Source organism: Balaenoptera physalus (genome assembly GCF_965194825.1).
Source record: "Balaenoptera physalus genome assembly, chromosome: 20".
Lineage (NCBI taxonomy): Eukaryota > Metazoa > Chordata > Mammalia > Artiodactyla > Balaenopteridae > Balaenoptera > Balaenoptera physalus.
In genome coordinates, this window is record NC_138901.1 from 49,673,496 (window position 1) to 49,695,704 (window position 22,209).

The 22,209-nt window shown below is 39.3% G+C and overlaps 1 protein-coding gene across 9 annotated transcripts in view; it reads right to left on the reverse strand.

Moving 5' to 3' along the window:
• SSH2 (slingshot protein phosphatase 2) overlaps window positions 1-22,209 on the reverse strand; it is a 242,145-nt gene that overhangs the window by 99,697 nt on the left and 120,239 nt on the right. Inside the window, exon 1 of one of the 9 annotated variants that reach the window (XM_082443404.1) lies at window positions 5,870-9,522. The exons of the other annotated variants lie outside the window; for them this stretch is intronic. Coding sequence (XP_082299530.1) covers window positions 5,870-5,997 — 128 coding nt within the window. The 5' untranslated portion in view covers window positions 5,998-9,522. Of the gene's footprint in view, window positions 1-5,869; window positions 9,523-22,209 lie in introns of those variants that run through there. 9 annotated transcript variants of the gene reach the window in all.

The following is a 22,209-nucleotide window of genomic DNA, read 5'->3' on the forward strand; positions in this document are numbered from 1 at the left end:
ATGGGAAGCCCGCGCACGGCAACGAAGAGTAGGCCCCCGCTCACCACAACTAGAGAAAGCCCGTGCGCAGCAATGAAGATCCAACACAGCCAATAAATTAAAAAAAGAAAAAAAATTAAAAACTTTTATACAAGATGCAAAATTAAAAGACAAGCAATAGGCTGGGCAAAGTATTTTTTAAATATATTCAGAATATACAGAGTACTACATGAAAATGAAAAAAACTACCAATAGAAAAATGGTTAAAGTACAAACATGCAAATTACAGAAGAAAAATGAGCAAGACCAATAAAAATACAAAAGGATCCTAAAGTTCTTCAGTAGTAAGGGAAGTGCAAACAGAGGAGTGTTTAAGAGCAGGGGTCCTGGAGTGAGACTGTCTGTGTTTGCATCCTGGCTGTATTACCTTAGACAAATTACTTAACATCTCTGTGCCTCTCATGTGTAAGTGAGGATACACCTAAATCAAAGCTGTTAAGAACAGAGAATGAGATAATATGCACAGTACTCAAAACAATGCCTGGCACACAGTAAGAGCTCAGTAAAAAATTAACAGCTATCTAATATCACTAATATTACCAGGGTTGGTGAAGATACCTATGTAAGTATATAAGTAAGATATACTCTTACTTATAGCTGGTAAGAACAAATTGGCAAAGCAAATTGCAAAGCATTTTGGCAGCATGTATCGAAATTTTAACAGGTACATACCATCAGACGCAGAAATTCCACTGCCAGAATTTTATCTAAAGAAATGTTCCCACATATATACAAAGCATCAGGACTTTGAGTGCAGCATCGTTAAGAGCTCTAGATTTGGAGACAGGAAATGCTGGTTCTACTTTCAGTTCTACCAATAGCAAATCATGTAATCCCTGTGGCAATCACTTCACCATTTTGATTTTTTAGTTTATTTACTCTGCAAAATGTGGATAATGACTTGCCCAATCTGCCTCACAGGAATACTTTAAGGTAGTGGTTTCCAAACTGTGGTCCCTGGATCAGCGTCATCAGCATCCTCTAGGAACTTGTTAGAAATTTAAATTCTCTAGTCTCACCCCAGACCTACAGAATCAGAAACTCTGGGGGTGTAGGCAGCAGTCTGTGTTTCAATAAGCCATCTAGGTGATCCTGACGCAAGCTTAAGTTCAGAGATGAGCACATGTGAAATCACTTGCCTAACTATACAGCAGAACTGAAAGAGCATTCGTACTACCACTAATAAACAAAAAATAAAGCACCTTTCAATTTCATGAAAAGGTACATTTTGGATAATCATCTCAATATGCTCCTCTGTTGCTGAGCTTGAGCTTCAGAAAGCACTGATGTGAAGCTAGGAAGTCAAACTCATATATGTAACTAAGTAAATAAATACAAGTATTTTGGGTCAAGGATAAAAAGCTCAAGGTAACCTCATTAACAAATCAAGCAATGTCTCAAGCTTCTAAGTTCCAAGACTTTTTTTTTTTTTTTTAAGTTCCAAGACTTTTGATCAGCGGTTTTCATAATGGGAACACTGCTTTAATGATAGCCTTTGCCAGCATTTTATCTACTAATTCTTGATCCTCCCCTGAACTTTTCAGGACACAAAAATAGTCACCTATTTGTCGATAAGCTATTTGTTTGGCATATAACAATAACATTAGAAAAGCCTTGGCCCCTTGCTTAGCAACTTCACTTCTCAGAGATTGAAGGCTGGCTCTCTAAAAATAACATAGGTTTAAAAAAAATAACATAGGCTCCCATATTTTCAGAAGTTCAGATTTTTGTTTTATTTAAAAGCATGTGTAGATTCTTAAAGGGTATGGAACTTTTCATGATCATTTGAGCAGTCTGATCCAAGACTCTTGAAGTTTGATCAGATGATGCTTGGGTTGCGCACATATATTTTTCTAGGAGGATTAACACTTATGACAGTAACTATTCTTTGTTTCTGGAGTTAATTCAATCACTTCTTAATGTTCTTCTCTGAATACATAAGAAATAACACTATATTTGGTGAGTTTTACACAATGGTAAGGGGAGACCTTAATCTAATAATGATGATATAATTCCCAATAAAATACAGGAATACCCAAGCTATTCTCTAATTTCACCTATATGTATATACACACAGTTAAAAGTCAAGAAATTCGAAAGAGCCTGTGAAATCACCAAAATAGGTATCCAAAGGCCCTACTCTAAAGGTCATTAACTTTCTCCATAGGGAAGCCCCTAAGATCTCACTGTGGTCTTTTTACTCTGACACAGTTCTCATGGGATTTGTTACATGGTTTACTTGGTTTCTAAACCCAGAGCAAATCTGAGGCAGCAAATGAGAAAAGAAAAAAAAGCTCTTATGAGTGGGTCCTCAGCAATGACAAGAGAACCACTGGGCTAAGAGTACTCAGGTGTCAAGGTACCCCTTCCCCCAAACATACGCTTAAAATTCAGTCTTCACTTAAGGACCTTAAATCTTAATCTTAGTTGCTCCCATTCATCACTGCTATTTACATATCTGGCACCACAGGGAAATGCTCACACCAGTTAATTTTTTACTGTATCAGGCCTTAGAAACAATACTTCCCTTTAGGAAGGAGATTTTTTTTAAAAATATTTATTTATTTGTTTATTTGGCTGTGCCGGGTCTTAGTTGCGGCATGCGGGATCTTTTAGTTGGGGCATGCAGGATCTAGCTCTCTGACCAGGGATGGAACCTGGGCCCCCTCCATTGGGAGCATGGAGTCTCAACCACTGGACCACCAGTGAAGTCCCAGGAAGGAGATTCTTAACCTTTTATAAGATCACATTACTTTGAGAATATGATTTTTAAAAATATATTTACCCAACATTTTCATATGATCTCAAGGAGTTCATTAAGCTTCTAAGGCCAATTCATGGCTTCAGTAACCATAGACCCCAAATTAAGAACTTCTGCATTAGGTGCCAAAAATGTGTGTAAGTTAACAAAATTTAGGGTTTTATTCAGAATGATCTTTAAAGATTTTTTTTGGCTGTGTTGGGTCTTTGCTGCTGTGCGCGGGCTTTCTCTAGTTGTGGCGAGCGGGGGCTACTCTTCGCTGGGGTGCACAGGCTTCTCACTGCGGTGGCTTCTCTTGTCACGGAGCACGGGCTCTAGGGGCACGGGCTTCAGTAGTTGTGGCTCGCGGGCTCTACAGCGCAGGCTCAGTAGTTGTGGCGCACGGGCTTAGTTGCTCTGCGGCATGTGGGACCTTCCCAGACCAGGGCTTGAACCCGTGTCCCCTGCATTGGCAGGCGGATTCTTAACCACTGTGCCACTAGGGAAGCCCCTAAAGATTTTTAAATGATGATGAACTGGGCAACACTATAAATGTAAAATAAAAATAATGGCTAAAGCAATACTAATAAATACACTTTAGAAGAAGTGAATATTAGCAAAACTCTCTTAAGAAAAAAAAAAGTGGTAAAAGAGAGACAAAAAGGAAAAGAGAAATATTCTGCAAATTCTTTAAAAGACTGTCTACCTTAGCAGCAAAACTCTTCGTGTAGCAAATGTTTTCACTACTAAGTTGAAGATGTCAGCACATAAAGATAACTCCTAAGACGGGAGTCTCAAAAGTGACCTTGCAACTACTAAGACAGAAGATCATTTTTCTAGTGGTTAAGAGCACTGGCCTAGGAAACATCTGGATTCTAAGGACAGTTTTGTCATTTACGAGCTATATGGTCTTGAGTAATTACTTAACTTCTCTAAGCCTTAGCTACATTATCTGTAAACAGAATAAATTAGTTCATAGGGTGGCTGTGATGATTAAATGAGATAATAATACACATTAAACTTAGCACAGTGGCCAGTGGTCAATAAATGGCAGCTATTAGTTTTTGTTTAATTTCAATTAACCCATTTTCCTGGGCAGGGGTTTACAGTTGGTAAATTGTTACCACACATATAATCGTTTACGATCCTCTGGGGTAGGAACCACCATATCCTCATTTTACAGTTTAAGAAATTGAACTCAAATGACTTACCCAAAGTCACTAATTAGTAGGAAAAGAAATCTGTACTTGCTTGACCATACTAGGAAGCAAGATTCAAAACTCCTTTCCCCCACAAAGCTTAGAAGCTCTGCCTTTTAAGTTTTGTTTAACCTTTTTCTTAAACTGTAATTAAATATATATAAAATTTGCCATTTAACCATTTTTAAGTGTACAGTTCAGTGCCAATAAATACATTCACATTGTTGTGCAACCATCACCACCATCCATCCCCATAACTTTTCTTCATCCTCAAATGAAATTCTGTACCTATTAAACACAAACATCTCATTCCCCTCCTCCAACCCCTAGCAACCAGACTACTCTAAGGTCCCTCACATAAGTGGAATTATAACAATATTTGTACTTTGTCACTGGCTTATTTCACTTAGCATGATGTTTTCAAAGTTCATCCATGTTGTAGCATATATCAGAATTTCCTTCCTTTTTAAGGTAATGGACATGTGGGTTGCTTCCATTACCTTTTTAAAAGTATTGTTAACACTTATTTTGAGATTGGTTATCCACTTTCAGATTATTCACTCCAATTGTCCTTTTTTTTTAAAAAAAAAAGGGAAAATACAAGTAAACAGTTGATTTAATTCTTTAGAGTTTATAATACAGAACAGTAAAACCACGATACTGCGGGGGGATATTGTTTTTTCGGTGCGCCACCATGAATCAACACAAAGGAAAAAACTTGAAATGCAAATTTGATTTGGTAAGAGAGCAAAACAGTTAGTTAAAATAATAAATTAGCTTTAAGATTATCTATAAATCACTTTACATGCTATTCTTGGGACCTTTAATAAGGGATAATGGAAAGTTTCTATTGTTGGACATGAAACTAAAAAGTTCTTTAGGGTTGACCAGGGAGGGAAAGAGAGAGAAGTTGCTCAAGTGCCAGGAGTCTGGGAAAACCTCAGTAGATGACTCTCCTTGAAGCTACTCCGAATGAGTGCTAATACACTACAAAGACCAAACTGCTGCTATCTAAAAGTAACCCTAAATCACTCAACTAGTTTAAGGATGCAACTTGAATAGATGGGAGTTCCTCTACTTCGCCCTTTTTAACTGTGAGATGAGAGTTCCTCTACTTCGCCCTAACTGTGAGATAAGATTAACCACAAGCTTGAGCACACAGTTCTCAGAAATAGCTAAACCACAATGGAAGGGAGGAACAACTCTAGAGACTTTGAAAACAGTTAAGATTCAAAGATGCAAATGAATCTTGCACTTTGGCGATTGAAGGTGTGCATACAGGCTTGGGTTGTTAGCACGTACTACTACAGGCGGAGACAAAAAGAAAAAGAGCCAAACTACTAAAATCCAGTTTTATGAAATAATTTCAGACTACAGCCAGCGGGTGTTAAGAATGAACTGCCTTTCTTCGTGTGCACGGCTTGTAACAGAAACCTATGGTCACAAGCAAACTTATATGAAACAAGAAAACAAAACAACAAACACGGTAGCTTGAGCACCAGCAGGACCCGCAAGGGAGTGCTAGCTTTTCCGGCCGGCGGTTCAGAGCTACTGACCGCCCTTCAGCCCAAGTCTCCCGAAAGCCATACGGCTGTCACTCAGTCATCACAGACAATTTCCCTGGGGCGACCTCACTTTGAGATTCTCTCAAAGTTTACCAGAAATTCTCCCAAAGGATTCTTCTGTCCGCCTCCCCACCCCCAGGACACTTTCTCCCTCCAAGAATTACCCTTCCCCTCCACCCCACTATGCCCCCACACGCCCCGAGACCTGCAAGCAAGCAGGATGCGATTTCGCCCTTGCTTGCTCCCAACTGCCGGGGGAAAGCGGCTGCTGAAAAGCAAACTTTCCGAGCGTTCACAGAGGGTGGGAGGGCGCGCGGCGCACTCACAGCTGGTTGATGGCGTTCTGCGAGATGACCGCGTTGGCAGAGAAGTAGGGGATCATGTCGGGGCCACTGAGGCTCCAGGTGCAGGCGGGGGGCGCCTTCCTCTCGCGGGCCAACGTGCTCAGGGTCATGGGGCCGGCTCAAGGCGCACAGCTCCGCATCCCGGCCCCCGCCCGGCTCCGGCACGAGGCGCTCGCTTTGGGCTCCGCCGGACTGGAGGCACGGACAGCGCGGACTCCCGGCGGCAGAAGTGGGCCCGCCGGGTCGCGCGGAAGCAACTGCCGTAGCCCTGGGGCTCGGCTGTGGAGTCCCGGCGGCCGGGCGCCTCCAGCAGCCCGCCCCAACTCGCGTCCGGGGCGGGGCGGGGCGGGGCTGAGCGCGCCGAGGGGAGGGTCCTGAGACCAGAGAGGGTCGGCCCCGCGGGCGCCCCGCCCCGGAGCTCTTAGCACCCGCCGGATCCGCTGTCGGCGTCGGAGCCTGGGGAACAAGGGTCGGCCCCAAGCCACCTCGGCTTGGGTGAAGGAGTGAAGGGAGCCGGGGGGTAGGCCAGAAAGGCTCGCATTTCATTGGAATGTTTCAACAGAAAGGTCCTGCCTCTTAATCGGCTTTATGCATGAACCTCAAACAAACCCCATTTTTCAAATGACCTTAAAACTTTAAAAGGCTGTACACTCGCAAATGCAATAAATGTTTATCAACGGCTTCCTATGTGCTACGGGCTAGGAAAATGCTGAGATAAACTGGATTTTTTTTTTTTATAGTTGAAGTTGTGGTGGGGAAAAAAGTCTATCTACACTGTCGATAACATCTGCTAATGCTTGTAAATAAATTTACTAACCATCCTCCAAACCAAGGATTCCCAGCCTTAACTGCACATATGAATCCACCTGTGGAGATTTAAAAAAAATCCCAATGCCCGGTTGCACCCTAGACAAATCAAATCAGAATCTCTTCAGGTTGGGATCTAGAAGTCAGTATTTTTCAAAGCTCCCCTGGTAATCCCATTGCGCAGCCTGGTTGAGAACTACTGTGCCACATGATCTAGAGAGGAAGACGGGCTAGAGATTATATCCTCACTGTACCGGTGTGGAAACACTGAGGGTCTAGCCAGATGATCTTATTTGTAAGTGACTTAGATAGGAACTTAGATAGGAACTCCCGTTTTATAACTCCTGATCTAGGGCTTTCCCCACCAAACCCTATTCCCTGACGCTTTATGATTTTCCTTAACAACTCGCTGAGCAGTGCCTTTCACCTGAACAGGGACCAGCTCTGTAAAAAGAGAATCTCTTTTCTCTCTCACCTACACACTATGCTATGTGTAGTGGCTTACAAAAGGGACTGGTCCCCTGCAGGCACTCAGTAGAAGTTAGCTTCCTGGGCTTCCCTGGTGGTGCAGTGGTTAAGAATCCGCCTGCCAATGCAGGGGACACGGGTTCGAGCCCTGGTCCGGAAAGATCGCACATGCCGCGGAGCAACTAAGTCCGTGCGCCCCAACTACTGAACCTGCGCTCTAGAGCCCGCAAGCCACAACTACTGAGCCTACGTGCTACAACTACTGAAGCCCACGTGCCTAGGGCCTGTGCTCCACAAGAGAAGCCCCCGTAATGAGAAGCCCGCGCACCGCAACGAAGAATAGCCCCCGCTCTCCGCAACTAGAGAAAGCCCGTGCGCAGCAACGAAGACCCAATGCAGCCAAAAATAAATAAATAAATTTAAAAAAAAAGTTAGCTCCCTTATCTCTTGTCCTTACTGTCTCATCAGAACAAGTATTTTTGGGCATCAGTATTTTTAGCTTTTATGAATACTTGACTAAAATATACATCGATATAAGTTGCTTTAGGAATTCCAGAGCCAAAAATTAATAATTTTAAAAAAAGCGACTTCACTATCATAAGAGATCATGAGAAAAAATTATAAGAGAAATTAGAATTATAAAAGAGACTATAATTAGGAAGACCTCACTTTACTACTCAGCATATGCTAGAATCAAAAATAAATAAGTCTTTGTTTTATATAAAATTTCAGACTTCTTTTCCTACTGGGAAGTTTGGCAATTTTCAAAATACTAGTAATGAAATAATCTAAACTGTAAATTCTGTGTCTACAACCAGAGTCCCTCTTTTGTTAGTTGATCCTTCCATAAAACAAAGTTGTTGCCAAGGCACTGAGGGACTGGAAATATTGCAAACTCATGCCAGAAATAGATATCTAAATTAGGAAGGAACTAGTTGGCAAGTGAAGAGTTAATGAAAGGTTTGGACTTCGGAGTCCAGTGCATCATCATCTTCATCCATCTCTAGGAAGGAAAAATTTTGAAAGATTTATTCAGGCTATGTCAGCAGGCACCCAAATGGCAGTGTAAGAAAAAATCTGCTGATACACCCCAAAATAAATTGCTTTAAATATCTGGCAAACTTGCCAGTTTGAAACTTCTTCCAGGCTGTAATTTATTACAGCCTCCTGCAGTGATTTAAAACAAAAAACAAAAAACAAAAAAACCATAGCAGGCTGTTTGGAACAGCACTGTTAAGGTGAGTCCAGTTCCTTTCATGACACAGCAGTGATAGGATTTTATTGAAGTCAACACATAAATGACGCCGTTTAGGAAAAGATGATGTCATGGTAATCATTTGTATCTGCCGGAAAAAGAACTCAGCAGGAAATGTATCTTACTCAATGCAACACTTAATATCTCTGGCATTTAAAAACGATAGAGATAAAGATTTCATAAATATGTATACTTGTCTTTTATAAATAGGTTCCTATAGTGACACCCCATAAGTGCATAGTCCTTTGTTTCTCCTCAAAAGACTTCTGTCAGTGCCCATTCAACAAAAGAAGGAGACTATTTTAACACCCCCATCGAGGCCTTTTCAAAAGCTTTTCAAAGTTAAATTCTCATTTTGAACTGTAATATAGAAAATTGGGAAAGTGCTAGAACATGCCTCTTGGTTTTTAAGGAAAAAAAAAAAAAATCATCTCTGCAGACTGAGGTACCTTTAAGGAAATAGTTCTTTCTACTACTGTTTCAAAAAGTTAAACAAATTCCGTTTCTTTTCACAATCTGCAGAGTGTCAAAATGTCAATCAATTTAGTTTCAGCTCAATTTAATCCTTTACTCTCCAGTGTCAGGAAACAAGGCTCTAGGGAGCAAGTTCTCTGTACCCAAGCATCTAGGAATTCAAAAATGATTCCAAATTAAACTGAGCAGCATGAAATAAACTAAGCTAGTTTTCTACTCCACATGAAGTCAGAAGGGGCTGTCTCTAAAAAAAAAATCTGCACAAAGGCCCTGAAGAAAAATCGCTGCATTTCTTTATACTGTTGCTTGAATTCAGTAGATTTGAAATGAATTTTGTCATGTCATTTGCTGACTATTTCAAGGGTCAGAAATATGAATATTCTAAAATGTTAATTTGGCTCTTGACAGCATTAGCTATGACCAAATTAAATTTTTTGTAGAGTCATATATTAATAGCATTAAAAAAATTTTAAAGTAATAGATGTCTCTTGTATCTATAAGATACTTCCATTACTATGTTTCCATGTGTCCCTCCATAAGGTATAAACACTGTAAAACTGTATAAAACCAGAGACTTGCATACTGACCTAACTGTACTCCAGGACAGGTCCAAAGGTGAAATGTGAAGGATGTGAACATGCTTTTGTTGCTGTAACAAAATTTCAACATGGGTGGATCACTTGAACCGACAATAGCTAAGGAGCTAAAAGGTGACAATGTTATAGTATCAAAAACTGCGGGCTAGAAACCAGAGGACCTAAATTTAGTTCTAACACAGTCATTTAATAATCTAAGATTTTGGCCAAGTCACTTAACTTCATCTGTAAAATGGGATAATAAAACCCTAAGGAAATATCCCAAGATCTGTTTTTGGGAGAGTCGGGAACCTTAGGAAAGAAATTTCATCCAATCTGGAGATCCTGAAAAATGGATTTAATCCACTTAATGCAGTCATTTAGTTCAAAGCAGTACAGCCCAACAGTTAAAAACTCTGGCTGGACTTCCCTGGTGGCACAGTGGTTAAGAATCCGCCTGCCAATGCAGGGGACACGGATTCGATCTCTGGTCTGGGAAGATCCCACATGTTGTGGAGCAACTAAGCCCAAGCGCCACAACTACTGAACCTGCGCAGGCTCTAGAGCCCATGAGCCACGACTACTGAAGCCCGTGCGCCTATAGAGCCCATACTCCGCAACAAGAGAAGCCACCACAGTGAGAAGCCTGCGCACCTCAAAGAAGAGTAGCCCCTGCTCACTGGAGCTACAGAAAGCCTGCACGCAGCAACAAAGAGCCAACACAGCCAAAAATAAATATAAATAAATAAATTTATTAAAAAAAGAACTTTAAAAATAATTTTTTTTAAAGTTTATAAAAAAAACCCAACAAACTCTGGCCTTGGAATTAATCGGCTGAGTTTGACTCCTAGTGCCACCATTAGCTATGAACTTTAAATAGCTACTTAACCTAGGGCTCAATATTAGTACCTAATTTATGAAGTTATTGGGAGGATTAATTAAATTAACACATATAAAGCACTGAAAAGAGTGCCTGGCACAAAAATCTACTTTTTGGCCTTAATGGCTCTGTAAGCTTAAGAGAGCTAAGGGAAAGGTTGAGGAGATTGCCCTTCAGGAATAAAATCAGAGAGTTGGAGCGTTCAATGAAGAATCTTAGATCAGAGTGCAGGACTATAATACATTTTTACATTTTTATTAAAATGTTTCTGCTTTTCTAACTCTTCCATGTATCTTATCCTTTGAGTGTTTCTCTGAGGTAAAAGACCCATGTGCTTTTCTTTAGGTTGTTCAGAAAGCGTGTGTGTGCGTGTGTGGGGGGAGCAAGGGGACTCTGAAGTCAGTCTGGCAACCTTCAGGTAAAGCCCACTGTGCATTTTAGTTTATTCACTGAGAAAATGAAAATGTTGGACTAGAGATAATCCTCTATGCTCTTTTCCACCAACCTGAAAAACAGCTAAAGTGGGCAACATTAAAATGGCAATGAATCTGATATCAGAAAGTTCTAGACTCTAGCTACTTTGTCCACAGGCAGAACTTACTGTTCCAGCCCTGGTTCTTTTAATCTTAAAGTGGGATGGTAATGTTTACCTCCCAGGTTTACTAAGATACACAGACACAAGTGTTTGTAAACAGGACAGCACTAAATTTTTGTATTATTACCGTCCATAAATTGGCCAATCAGCTTCCAATAACAGAAAGCATTGTATTTGTTTGTATTTGGGATGAGAAGTTAATCAATGAATGAAAATTAAAATACAAATAAACTTCCCCTATATACCACCATTTCATTCAGGAAGTCTTTACTATTATTGTTTACCAGGCAGTTAATTATATATTGCCATCTTGTAGTAATATGAGATCTGCAGTGCTTACTGGGATTTTGCTTTCTTTTTTTTTAAGCTTTGAAATAATAGTATTAACTTATATAACTTTATTTTTAAAATACCTGGTCATAAGAAAGAATGATTATACCAATCTGAAGACCTATTTGTATTTTTATGTTTTCTCTAAGGGGCTTGATCTAGAGAAATAAATAGTAAATTAATCTCCTGAGGATCAAAAGGGAGAAAACCAACACTTTAAAGAGTTACAAAGCAAAAAGCCTGTTACCTAGAGTAGCACAACAGGCTGTCTCCTGTTAATCTGTAAAATGCTAGGATAAAACTCTCAAGATAATACCCCTAATTTTCAAACTTGTTGCGCAGACAGTACCTAGAGGTATCTTGCTACACTTAGTCAAAGGCACTCTTCATTCAATACAATACACTAAACTCTGTAAACAAAGGCTCTTAAAAGCGATCAAGTTTTGCAATCACCATGAGGCTAATAGTTTTATTTAAAAGAATATCTGACAATAGTTTTAAACACTGGATTAAACAATGTCACTGAGCCCTTCCAATCCTTTCTATGGAACTTTCCACCATAAGAGCAATGGGGAATACCGAAAAGATCTGCCTATCAACTCGATGAGAGGCAGATCTAAGGCACTCATCCCCCATAGTCTTAACCATATGCTCTAGTAGGAAGAGATGCTGAAATGCTGCTTTCTTCAGGTTACAAAAGCCTCACACTCTATTGTTTAGTAAAAATAATAGGCATTTATAGATCACTTTTCACATCCAACACACCTTACAAAACATTTAACCATTTAATCCTCACAATCTCTTTAAACATTAAAAAAAATTTTTTAAACACATGCTCAAAAACATTTTTTTTTTAGTATTCAGAAGGATAAAGTAAAAGTCACTCTTCTCATCCCCATCATCCTACTCCCAGGGATGACTGTTAATACTTCCAGAAATTTTCCTTGCATAAGCAAACATTAATATATTGTAGCTGCTCTTTAAGAAACACACATGCACACAAGCCATAATTATATTATGCATATTATTCTGCTTTGTGCTCCCCACACACTTATCACTATATCTTGGACACTTTTCCATGTTTATAAAGATATACCTCATTCTTTTAAAGGAGTGCATGGTATTCTATTTTACAATTATATATAATTTATTTAAATAGTCCTCTACTGATGAACATTTAAATTGTTTCCAGTCTTTACTATTATATACAGTATCACTATGAACATGCTTTCACACAATCTTTGGGCATTCATGTGAATATATTTGTTGGATGGATACCTAGAGGTGGAATTGGCAGTTAGTTAAAATATTTTAAACATCTTAGGAATCGGCAGACATTATCAAATTGCCTTCCTAAAGGGTTTAGTTTTTTGTTTTCCACTGGAATCTTTGTGTCTCCTCCCACACTGTGATCTATTAAATTAACTCAGGGCCCAAGATTCTCTTCTACACATCTTTTACATACTGCATTAAAAAAAAATATATATATATATCAATATATGTATATATATGTACATATGCGTACGTATATGTGTATAATATTAGAAAAGTAAAACATGCTTAAGGAAACTAGAGAAATATACTAAATTATAAAGAAAAATATGAAGAACTATATTATAGACAATTAATTTAAAAGAATTACTTAGACTGTAAAAAATATAGTACAAAAACTATTTTGAAGAGAATTTTTATTTCAGAAGATGTTTTAAGATCTTGTTTGATGCTAATGATGTAGAAGACATTATAGGTGAATGAGCCAAATGTGGCCTAATACTATCAATGTCCTGAAATGGGGTGAGACAGAGACAGAAAAATGGGAAATAAATTTGGGAGTAACATAATACGGAATCTAGAGGAGCTGAGAAGGTCTTGAAAGTAAAAACAATAACTGATATTTATTGAGCTGACACTCACTGTGTACCAGATCCTCTATTAAGAGTTTACATGCAGTATCTCAATTCTCACAAACAACCCTATGATTCTATTATTATCTTTACAAGGCTCAGAGAGGTTAAATGATTTGCCTGAGGTAATACAGTAGTATTTCAAACTCAGCCAGTTATTCTGGCTCCAGAACCTGTTTTGTTAATCAGTCTTCTACATTGTCTGCATGATTATGTAGGTTCACTACCGAACACGTTAAGTCTGAAAAGGTCTACTGCCAACAGGAAGAACTCCTGCGGACCTTAAATACCTACCTTCCTGCACCTGGTGTTTTTTCCTCTACTTGATCCTAGCTATAGCTAGCAGGTCCTGACAATAATAGGGACCTAACCCAGTGCTAAATATAGCAGTAAGATGATCTTCTGGCTGTTGTATACCATCCTCTTGCTACCAGATCCCTCAGAACTCTGTATTTCAAACTCCTATTCATCCCAAGACATTTTTCAAAGCACTTATATCTAAACATTTTTTTGTTTCCCTAGTTTTTTTTTACACAGCATCTTACATGAAGGAGGCATTTAATGTATTTGTGGATACTCATGGGATCATCATCTCATTTGATGTTTTAAATAAACCTACTAGCTGGGCAGGTATTATCATTCCTTGCTACAGTTAAGGAAAAGATGAACCAGACTAATGTCTAGGTGATAAGAAGCCTAGACTCTAGGCTAAGGTGTGTCCAATTCATCCAGTCTCAGATCCATTTACCTAAGCTGAGATGTGTCCAATTCAATCTGTCAACATACTATTGACAGATTAACTGAATACAATTGGACTAATCCTGAACACCTTAAGGCCAGGCACTTTAGATACTGATTATCAAAATGAGTTAAACCCTTTTATAATAATTCCCTACTTAAAACCCCCAAATAGTTCCTTGTTCCCTTTCAGATCAAGTCCAAGCTCTTCTTCTGGCCTTCAGATCCTCCATAATTTATTTATTTATTTATTTATTCCTTTAATTTATTTTTGTCTGCGTTGGGTCTTTGTTACCATGTGCAGGCTTTCTCTAGCTGTGGCGAGTGGGGGCTACTCTTCATTGCGGTGCGCGGGCTTCTCATTGCTGTGGCTTCTCTTGTTGCGAAGCATGGGCTCTAGGCGCACTGGCTTCAGCAGTTGTGGCATGTGGGCTCAGTAGTTGTGGCGCACGGGCTTAGTTGCTCCGCGGCATGTGGGATCTTCCCGGACCAGGGCTCGAACCCGTGTCCCCTGCATTGGCAGGTGGATTCTTAACCACTGCACCACCGGGGAAGTCCCAGATCCTCCATAATTTAAATCCTACTGTAATCCAGCCATTATGGCATATTATTCTCAACTCCATCTCTTCGCCAACACAATCAGTGTAACTATTTTTTACCCATTCTCCCAAAACAAATCCTTGCCATAATTAGGTGGTTTCTATCCTGTCCTCCTATATCTGAGTCTCCCTCTCCTCTCTGTTCAAATTATTCCTTCTCTGAGACCATTTTTATACAGGTTATCCATGTATAACATATTTTCAAGGCCTGGTTCAATTCTCAGCTCTTTCATTAATTAAAAACTCTACAGTGTTTTCACATACATCCTCACTTGATTCTTACTGAAATCCTCTGTATAGGTAAATAGAGCTAGCTGGGATTATCAGCTTCATTTTATTGGTGTGGAAGTTGAGGCTCAAAAATTAAGGGACCTGCCCCAGTTTACATAGCAAGTGTTAGAGACAGGATTTGAACTGAGGCCTTCTGATTAAGTCCAATGATCAATTCCTGGTTTATAGTATGCTATGACTCTTTTCTAACGCCTTTAGAATTTATTTATTTAAAAAAATAATAATAAATTTATTTATTTATTTATTTTTGGCTGCGTTGGGTCTTCGTTGCTGCGTGTGGGCTTTCTCCGGTTGCGGTGATTAGGGGCTACTGTTCGTTGCGGTGCGTGGGCTTCTCATTGTGGTGGCTTCTCTTGCTGTGGAGCACGGGCTCTACGCATGTGGTCTTCAGTAGTTGTGGCTCGCAGGCTCTACAGTGCAGGCTCAGTAGTTGTGGCGCACGGGCTTAGTTGATCCGCGGCATGTGGGATCTTCCTGGACCAGGGCTCGAACCCGTGTCCCCTGCATTGGCAGGCGGATTCTTAACCACTGTGTCACCAGGGAAGTCCCTCCTTTAGCATTATAATCTGTATTGTTATTCAAGGTCTTATTCTCTGTTTTATGTCACATATGCCACATAATTTATCTCTCTGCTGAAGCAAATCACGTACAGTAACTCTCTTTTGTGGACTTCATAGAGCCTAGCACAGTGCTGGGCAAGTCATAAGCATTAAATATATTCTGGTTGGTTGATCCTTTACCCCACACCCCACTATATTCTGCTTATTAGGGCTCTAGATAAATATTCCCTGAAGGAATCAATATGTTAATGACAGAGGGTCTCTCTCCCTGGGAGCTCCTGATACGGGGAGAAATCCCTAGGACTCCTTTTCATTGCCTCATCTTTCTGCTGCCTCTTGCTCTGTGGGTAGATGCCTCCTTCATACAGAGAATACAGCAGAGGGCCTGGAACACAATCCAGTATGTAAGGGTTTTATTTTTATTTTCAAGCCTGCTCTAGACTTTCAGGAGCCAAAAGTTCAAATCGCAGCAGGATTGATTCAGCCCTTTCACAAGCAATTTAGTACTATGCAGTTTGTTTAGACTGATCAAGTTTCCAGGCCCTGGCTGAGCAGCATCATTATCTCTCCAAGCTTTCATGTATCAGCTTCCCTGGCCATATTTCACTTTCCATGTCTTTCTTCTCTGAAATCAGGTGAACATGCAAAACTACACAGTTATACACAATTTTGTACTTTTCAACAACCTTCAAATATCTTCAAGGAATTTAAATATAATACAGGAAGTTTTTGGTCTTTTTTTTCTTTTCCCTGCCTCGGTTAGGCAAAAATCAAGGAGGATGCAAAAGTTATACTCCTCAATTCTCAGTAGAAAGGGGGTACTCTGTATCATTCTTCAGCTAGTACATCAACTAACTGAGAAGAGATATGGTATTGCTCGATTCTATTCAATCCACCTCAGCTGGAAGGCCAACTGGACAATGGATCTTAAGTGAAATGAAAAATACTTTGCCAGGGGAAAAGAAGACTAGGTAGCAACTCTTTCTCTTAATGTTTAATTGTGAAATATTTCAAACATACAGCAAAGAACAGAGAGGATAACACACAGCCAGATACTCAGTAGACAGCAGGATCACGTTCTAACATTTTACTCTTCAGATTTTAAAACATTACAGTTGAAGCCCCCTGTGAACTTCTCTATGAGCACTTTCCCCTTCCTCTATGCACGTAACTACTCTCCTGAATCTGGTGTTCATCTTTCCATTCATGTGTTTATATTATGCATGTGGAATATTTTTCTTTAATATAAAACTCATTCAGAAAATTACAGCTTATAAGCATTGAACTTTCAAAAAATTTTTTCTTAAGGTTGCTATATAAAATACACATAAGAGAGTAAATAAAAACGTTTTCCTGCTTAAAAACTTCTAGTCCAGGGATGGATAGATGAGTAGATATATGATAAAGCCAATATAGCAAAATGTTAATTGTGAATCTAGGGGGTATGTGTATCTGAGTGTTTACTGTATACTTCTTTCAACTTGCTTGCATGTTTACTTTTTTTTTTTTCCTTTAATTTTATTTATTTATTTATTTATTTTTGGCTGTGTTGCGTCTTCATTGCTGTGTGCGGGCTTTCTCTAGTTGCAGCGAGCGGGGGCTACTCTTCGTTGCGGTGCGCGGGCTTCTCATTGCTGTGGCTTCTCTTGTTGCGGAGCATGGGCTCTAGGAGTGTGGGCTTCAGTAGTTGTGGCACACGGGCTCTAGAGTGCAGGCTCAATAGTTGTGGCACACAGGCTTAGTTGCTCCGCGGCATGTGGGATCTTCCTGGACCAGGGCTCGAACCCATGTCTCCTGCACTGGCAGGTGGATTCTTAACCATGCCACCAGGGAAGCCCTACATATTTTTTTAATAATAAAATATTAGGAACCCCCTCCCCAAAATCTCTAGTTCATATTTTGTCTAAAAATCTCAGTGAGGAAGGACATCAACTGGTTTCAGATGCTTAAGGATCTAGTATACTTACAGAAAACAATAATTAGGCTTGATAGTCTAATTACTGTTTAAGCTCTTACTTTATGGTATGTAACAAACAAAAAGAGAAAAGACCAGTTCCTCTAAGATTTATCTTCACAGAGCCACATCTTGTAAAGCAGCAATTTCAGCTTTGACCTTTCCATCCTTTTCTGGAGAGTTCATAAAATGATTTGTTTGTAATCCCTTTCTCACAATGATTTAAGCCCCCAAATGGAAAACTGTTTATGGTTGATAAGCACACCTAATAAAATGAGTGTATTAAAAAATCAGAAGAGCAATACTTTTAAATGTCTTTAAAAGATTTTTATAGTCCTTCTCACAAACCTTCTAAATGAACTTATCTCAGGAAAATGCTCTGCTACAAGTTGATCTTGAGAAGAACTAGTACAAAAGACGTTCACTACTGGTAAAATAAATACCACTGTGATATAATATTACACAATAGTACTTTGCCTACTGTTTGAGGTATTTTCATATTTGTATATTATTTTTGCCTGACAATAAGCACACTAATTTTTTTTTTAAGGAAGAGGAAACGGAGTCTCAAAGAATGAATCTACTTGTGTCAAGTCATGCAACCAATACAAACATAGGCCTCCTAACTTCAATACCAGTGCTCTTTTCATATAACTGAGAACAATGAAGTAAAAATCTTTTTGTTTTAGTGGCATTTAAAAAATGACATTACCAGAAATTATACTATTTATCATTTGTTTGTAAAGTACTTTACCTTAAGTGGCCTAATTTAATAGTAATTACTCTTTGGGGTCGATATTTTCATAATTTTATAGGTAAAGTAACATATTCAGAGGAAACTAAGCTTAATGAAGACTGTTTTAATTACAGCATACTGCTTTCCAAAAGGAAGGTTCTTCAAGGAAAAGGATTATGTTGGGTTAAAAACAGCAATTCCATTTTGGGTAATTGCATCAACACAATTCTTAACAAAAAACTTTTAAGAAAAATTGTATACTTATTAAAATTAAATTTAATTAACATTTTAAATTAAAATTTAAAATATGTACAAGCTGACTTTTGAAAACTGAGCAAATAAAAAGATATGATAAATGATTGTCAAAAATAAAGTCAGTGAAATTTACTGATTGCTGAACACTACTTATAATTATAGTCCTTTTTATATTATAGAAAATAAATTTTGGGCTTTGTGAGCCTAGTGACAGATTTAGCTAACGATGAATGAATTACAGTTAAAGAGTTATTTTCTTCTTATAGTATTACCAGGTGTAATTTATTCTAGATATTACTGGAACAGAAGTGGATGATTAAATATGATGTTACAGTTAATTAAACGGTAATAAAAACGTAACCCACCCCCCCGCCCCACTCTGAAACTCTTACAGCTGAATGTAATCCAAAGTGGCACCTAAATACACATTTAAAAGTTAATTCTTTCATGGGCTTACCTGGTGGCGCAGTGGTTGAGAGTCTGCCTGCCAATGCAGGGGACACGGGTTCGAGCCCTGGTCTGGGAAGATCCCACATGCTGCAGAGCAACTAGGCCCGTGAGCCACAACTACTGAGCCTGCGCGTCTGGAGCCTGTGCTCCGCAACAAGAGAGGCCGCGATAGTGAGAGGCCCGCGCACCGCGATGAAGAGTGGCCCCCGCTTGCCACAACTAGAGAAAGCTCTCGCACAGAAACGAAGACTCAACACAGCCATAAATAAATAAAAACAAATAAATAAATTTATGAGGAAATATCATTACTAGAATTAACAAGTGAATTTAGCAAAGTCACTAGCTAAGATCAGTATAAAACATCAGTTTTATTTCTATATATTAGCAACATTGAAAAATAAGATTTTAAAATTACCATCTACTTGAGGGCTTCCCTGGTGGTGCAGTGGTTAAGAATCCGCCTGCCAATGCAGGGGACACGGGTTCGAGCCCTGGTCCCGGAAGATCCACATGCTGCGGAGCAACTAAGCCCATGTGCCACAACTACTGAGCCTGCGCTCTAGAGCCTGCAAGCCACAACTACTGAAGCCCACGTGCCACAACTACTGAAGCCTGCACGCCTAGAGCCCGTGCTCTGCAACAAGAGAAGTCATCACAATGAGAAGCCCGCATACCAGAACAAAGAGTAGCCCCCACTAGCTGCAACTAGAGAAAGCCCGCGTGCAGCAACGAAGACACACAGCCAAAAATAAATAAATAAAATAAATCTATAAAAAAAAGTTAATTCTTTCAAGAAGAAATTTCGTCACTTAAAAAAAAGAAAAGCGGGCTTCCCTGGTGGCGCAGTGGTTGAGAATCTGACTGCTAATGCAGGGAACACGAGTTCGAGCCCTAGTCTGGGAAGATCCCACATGCCGCGGAGCAACTAGGCCCGGGAGCCACAATTACTGAGCCTGCGCGTCTGGAGCTTGTGCTCCGCAACAGGAGAGGCCGCGACAGTGATAGGCCCGCGCACCGCGATGAAGAGTAGCCCCCGCTCGCCGCAACTAGAGAGAGCCCTCGCACAGAAACGAAGACCCAACACAGCCAAAAAGAAAGAAAGAAAGAAAGAAAGAAAGAAAGAAAGAAAGAAAGAAAGAAAGAAAGAAAGAAAGAAAGAAAGAGAAAGAAAGAAAGAAAAGCACACAAACACCTGTCTTTGTGGGCTATAAGTGTTCTTTGTAATGATATAATCCCTGTTTAAAGGCATCTTAATTCTGCACAGCCACCCCATCTCCAAAGACCAATATTGATATCGGACTATATAGAGTGATACGGCTTGAATGATGGATGTATTCCATCAAACATTAAGTTCACATCTCTGAAGGGAGTTCAAATTTTGCTCTGCATCAAAAAAACCCCATAAGGGGTAGCCATGTTTTCCCCTAAGAACCCTGTTTTTTACAAAATCTCAAGGGAAAGAGAGCTTTAGTTAGTCAAACTGAAGCATTAACTATGAAAAAATTTCTGCTTACTCTTTTACATGGGCATAGTAAGTACTGGAATGATAAGTACTAAGAATCTAGGGAAAATTCTGTAATAATAAAAAAAGGAACCCTAGGAAGCAGAATATTACATTTCTTATGCTGAACCTTCAAAATAGGGCTTTTACAGTCCTAAATGTTAATTTATGTTTGGACATATACGATACTTATTGTTTATATTTTACAGATGGGTAAACAGAGGCATACCAAAACAATGAATGCCTATTTTGTCAGGTACCATGTTAGTGTGAGATATTCAAAGTATGAGAATATATAATTATATACTAAACAGCTCCCTGTAAAGCAGGGGAGACAGATGAGATATGTGAAAAAAGTGGCCCTCAGTCTACCAAACTACCCAATGCTCCTCCCTGAACAGCATGCTTTTTACAGGTTTGCATTTGCAGATGTTGTTCACTTAACTTGAAAAACCTATTCCTCCCCTCCTCTCATCACTACCAAAGCTGTCTGGTTAATGCATTTATTCAAGATGCCTTCTGTAAAGGTTATAGTGGGTTATAAATGTTCTTAGTAATAGTAAATAATTTATTGAGCATTTACTGTGTGCTAAGCATCATGCCAAACTATGTAAATGAATGATATCTCATTTCATCATCACGGCAATTTTATGAGAACTGCTAACCAGCGTTCACTTTTAAGGAATTTCCTGGAGTAACTGAGAGTCTCCATTCTCTCTGTAAAGCATCCTACCATAGTAGCAGAGATGCTCCTGCCTAACAGGTTACTCCTCTCTAGTATGCCTGTTCACTTCTGCTTTTACAAGTTGGATGCTCGTCAAGAATATTTGTATTTGTTTTAAGAACTGTTGGTTCCGATGTAAAGAATGGACTTGAGGACATGAGAAGGGGGAAGGGTAAGCTAGGACAAAGTGAGAGAGTGGCATGGACATATATATACTACCAAATGTAAAATAGATAGCTAGTGGGAAGCAGCCACATAGCACAGGGAGATCAGCTTGGGGCTTTGTGTCCACCTAGAGGGGTGGGATAGGGAGGGTGGGAGGGAGATGCAACAGGGAGGAGATATGGGGATATATGTTTATGTATAGCTGATTCACTTTGTTATACAGCAGAAACTAACACACCATTGTAAAGCAATTATACTCCAATAAAGATGTTAAAAAAAAAAAAGTGACAAACAAATCCCTCCCCCCCCCAAAAAAACCCTGTTGGTTCCTATTGCAATCATAATTATGTAATTTAATGAAACATTATGTAAACCAATTACGTATGAATACAAAAATAATTTATTTCTATGAAAATAAAGTCGGATGCCTTTGAAAAACCTAAAAAGAGGAGAGTTACTTTAAAAATTGCTGTTGAAGCCTCTTCAATAATTGGTGCTGGGAAAACTGGACAGCTACATGTAAAAGAATGAAATTAGAACACTCCCTAACACCATATACAAAAATAAACTCAAAATGGATTAAAGACCTCAATGTAAGGCCAGACACTATCAAACTCTTAGAGGAAAATATAGGCAGAACACTCTATGACATAAATCACAGCAAGATCCTTTCTGACCCACCTCCTAGAGAAATGGAAACAAAAACAAAAATAAACAAATGGGACCTAATGAAACTTAAAAGCTTTTGCACAGCAAAGGAAACCATCAATAAGATGAAAAGACAACCCTCAGAATGGGAGAATATATTTGCAGATGAAGCAATTGACAAAGGATTAATCTCCAAAATTTACAAGCAGCTCATGCAGCTCAGTATCAAAAAAAAAAACCAACCCAATCCAAAAATGGGCAGGAGACCTAAATAGACATTTCTCCAAAGAAGATATACAGATTGCCAACAAACACATGAAAGGATGCTCAATATCACTGATCATTAGAGAAATGCAAATCAAAACTACAATGAGGTATCACCTCACACCAGTCAGAATGGCCATCACCAAAAA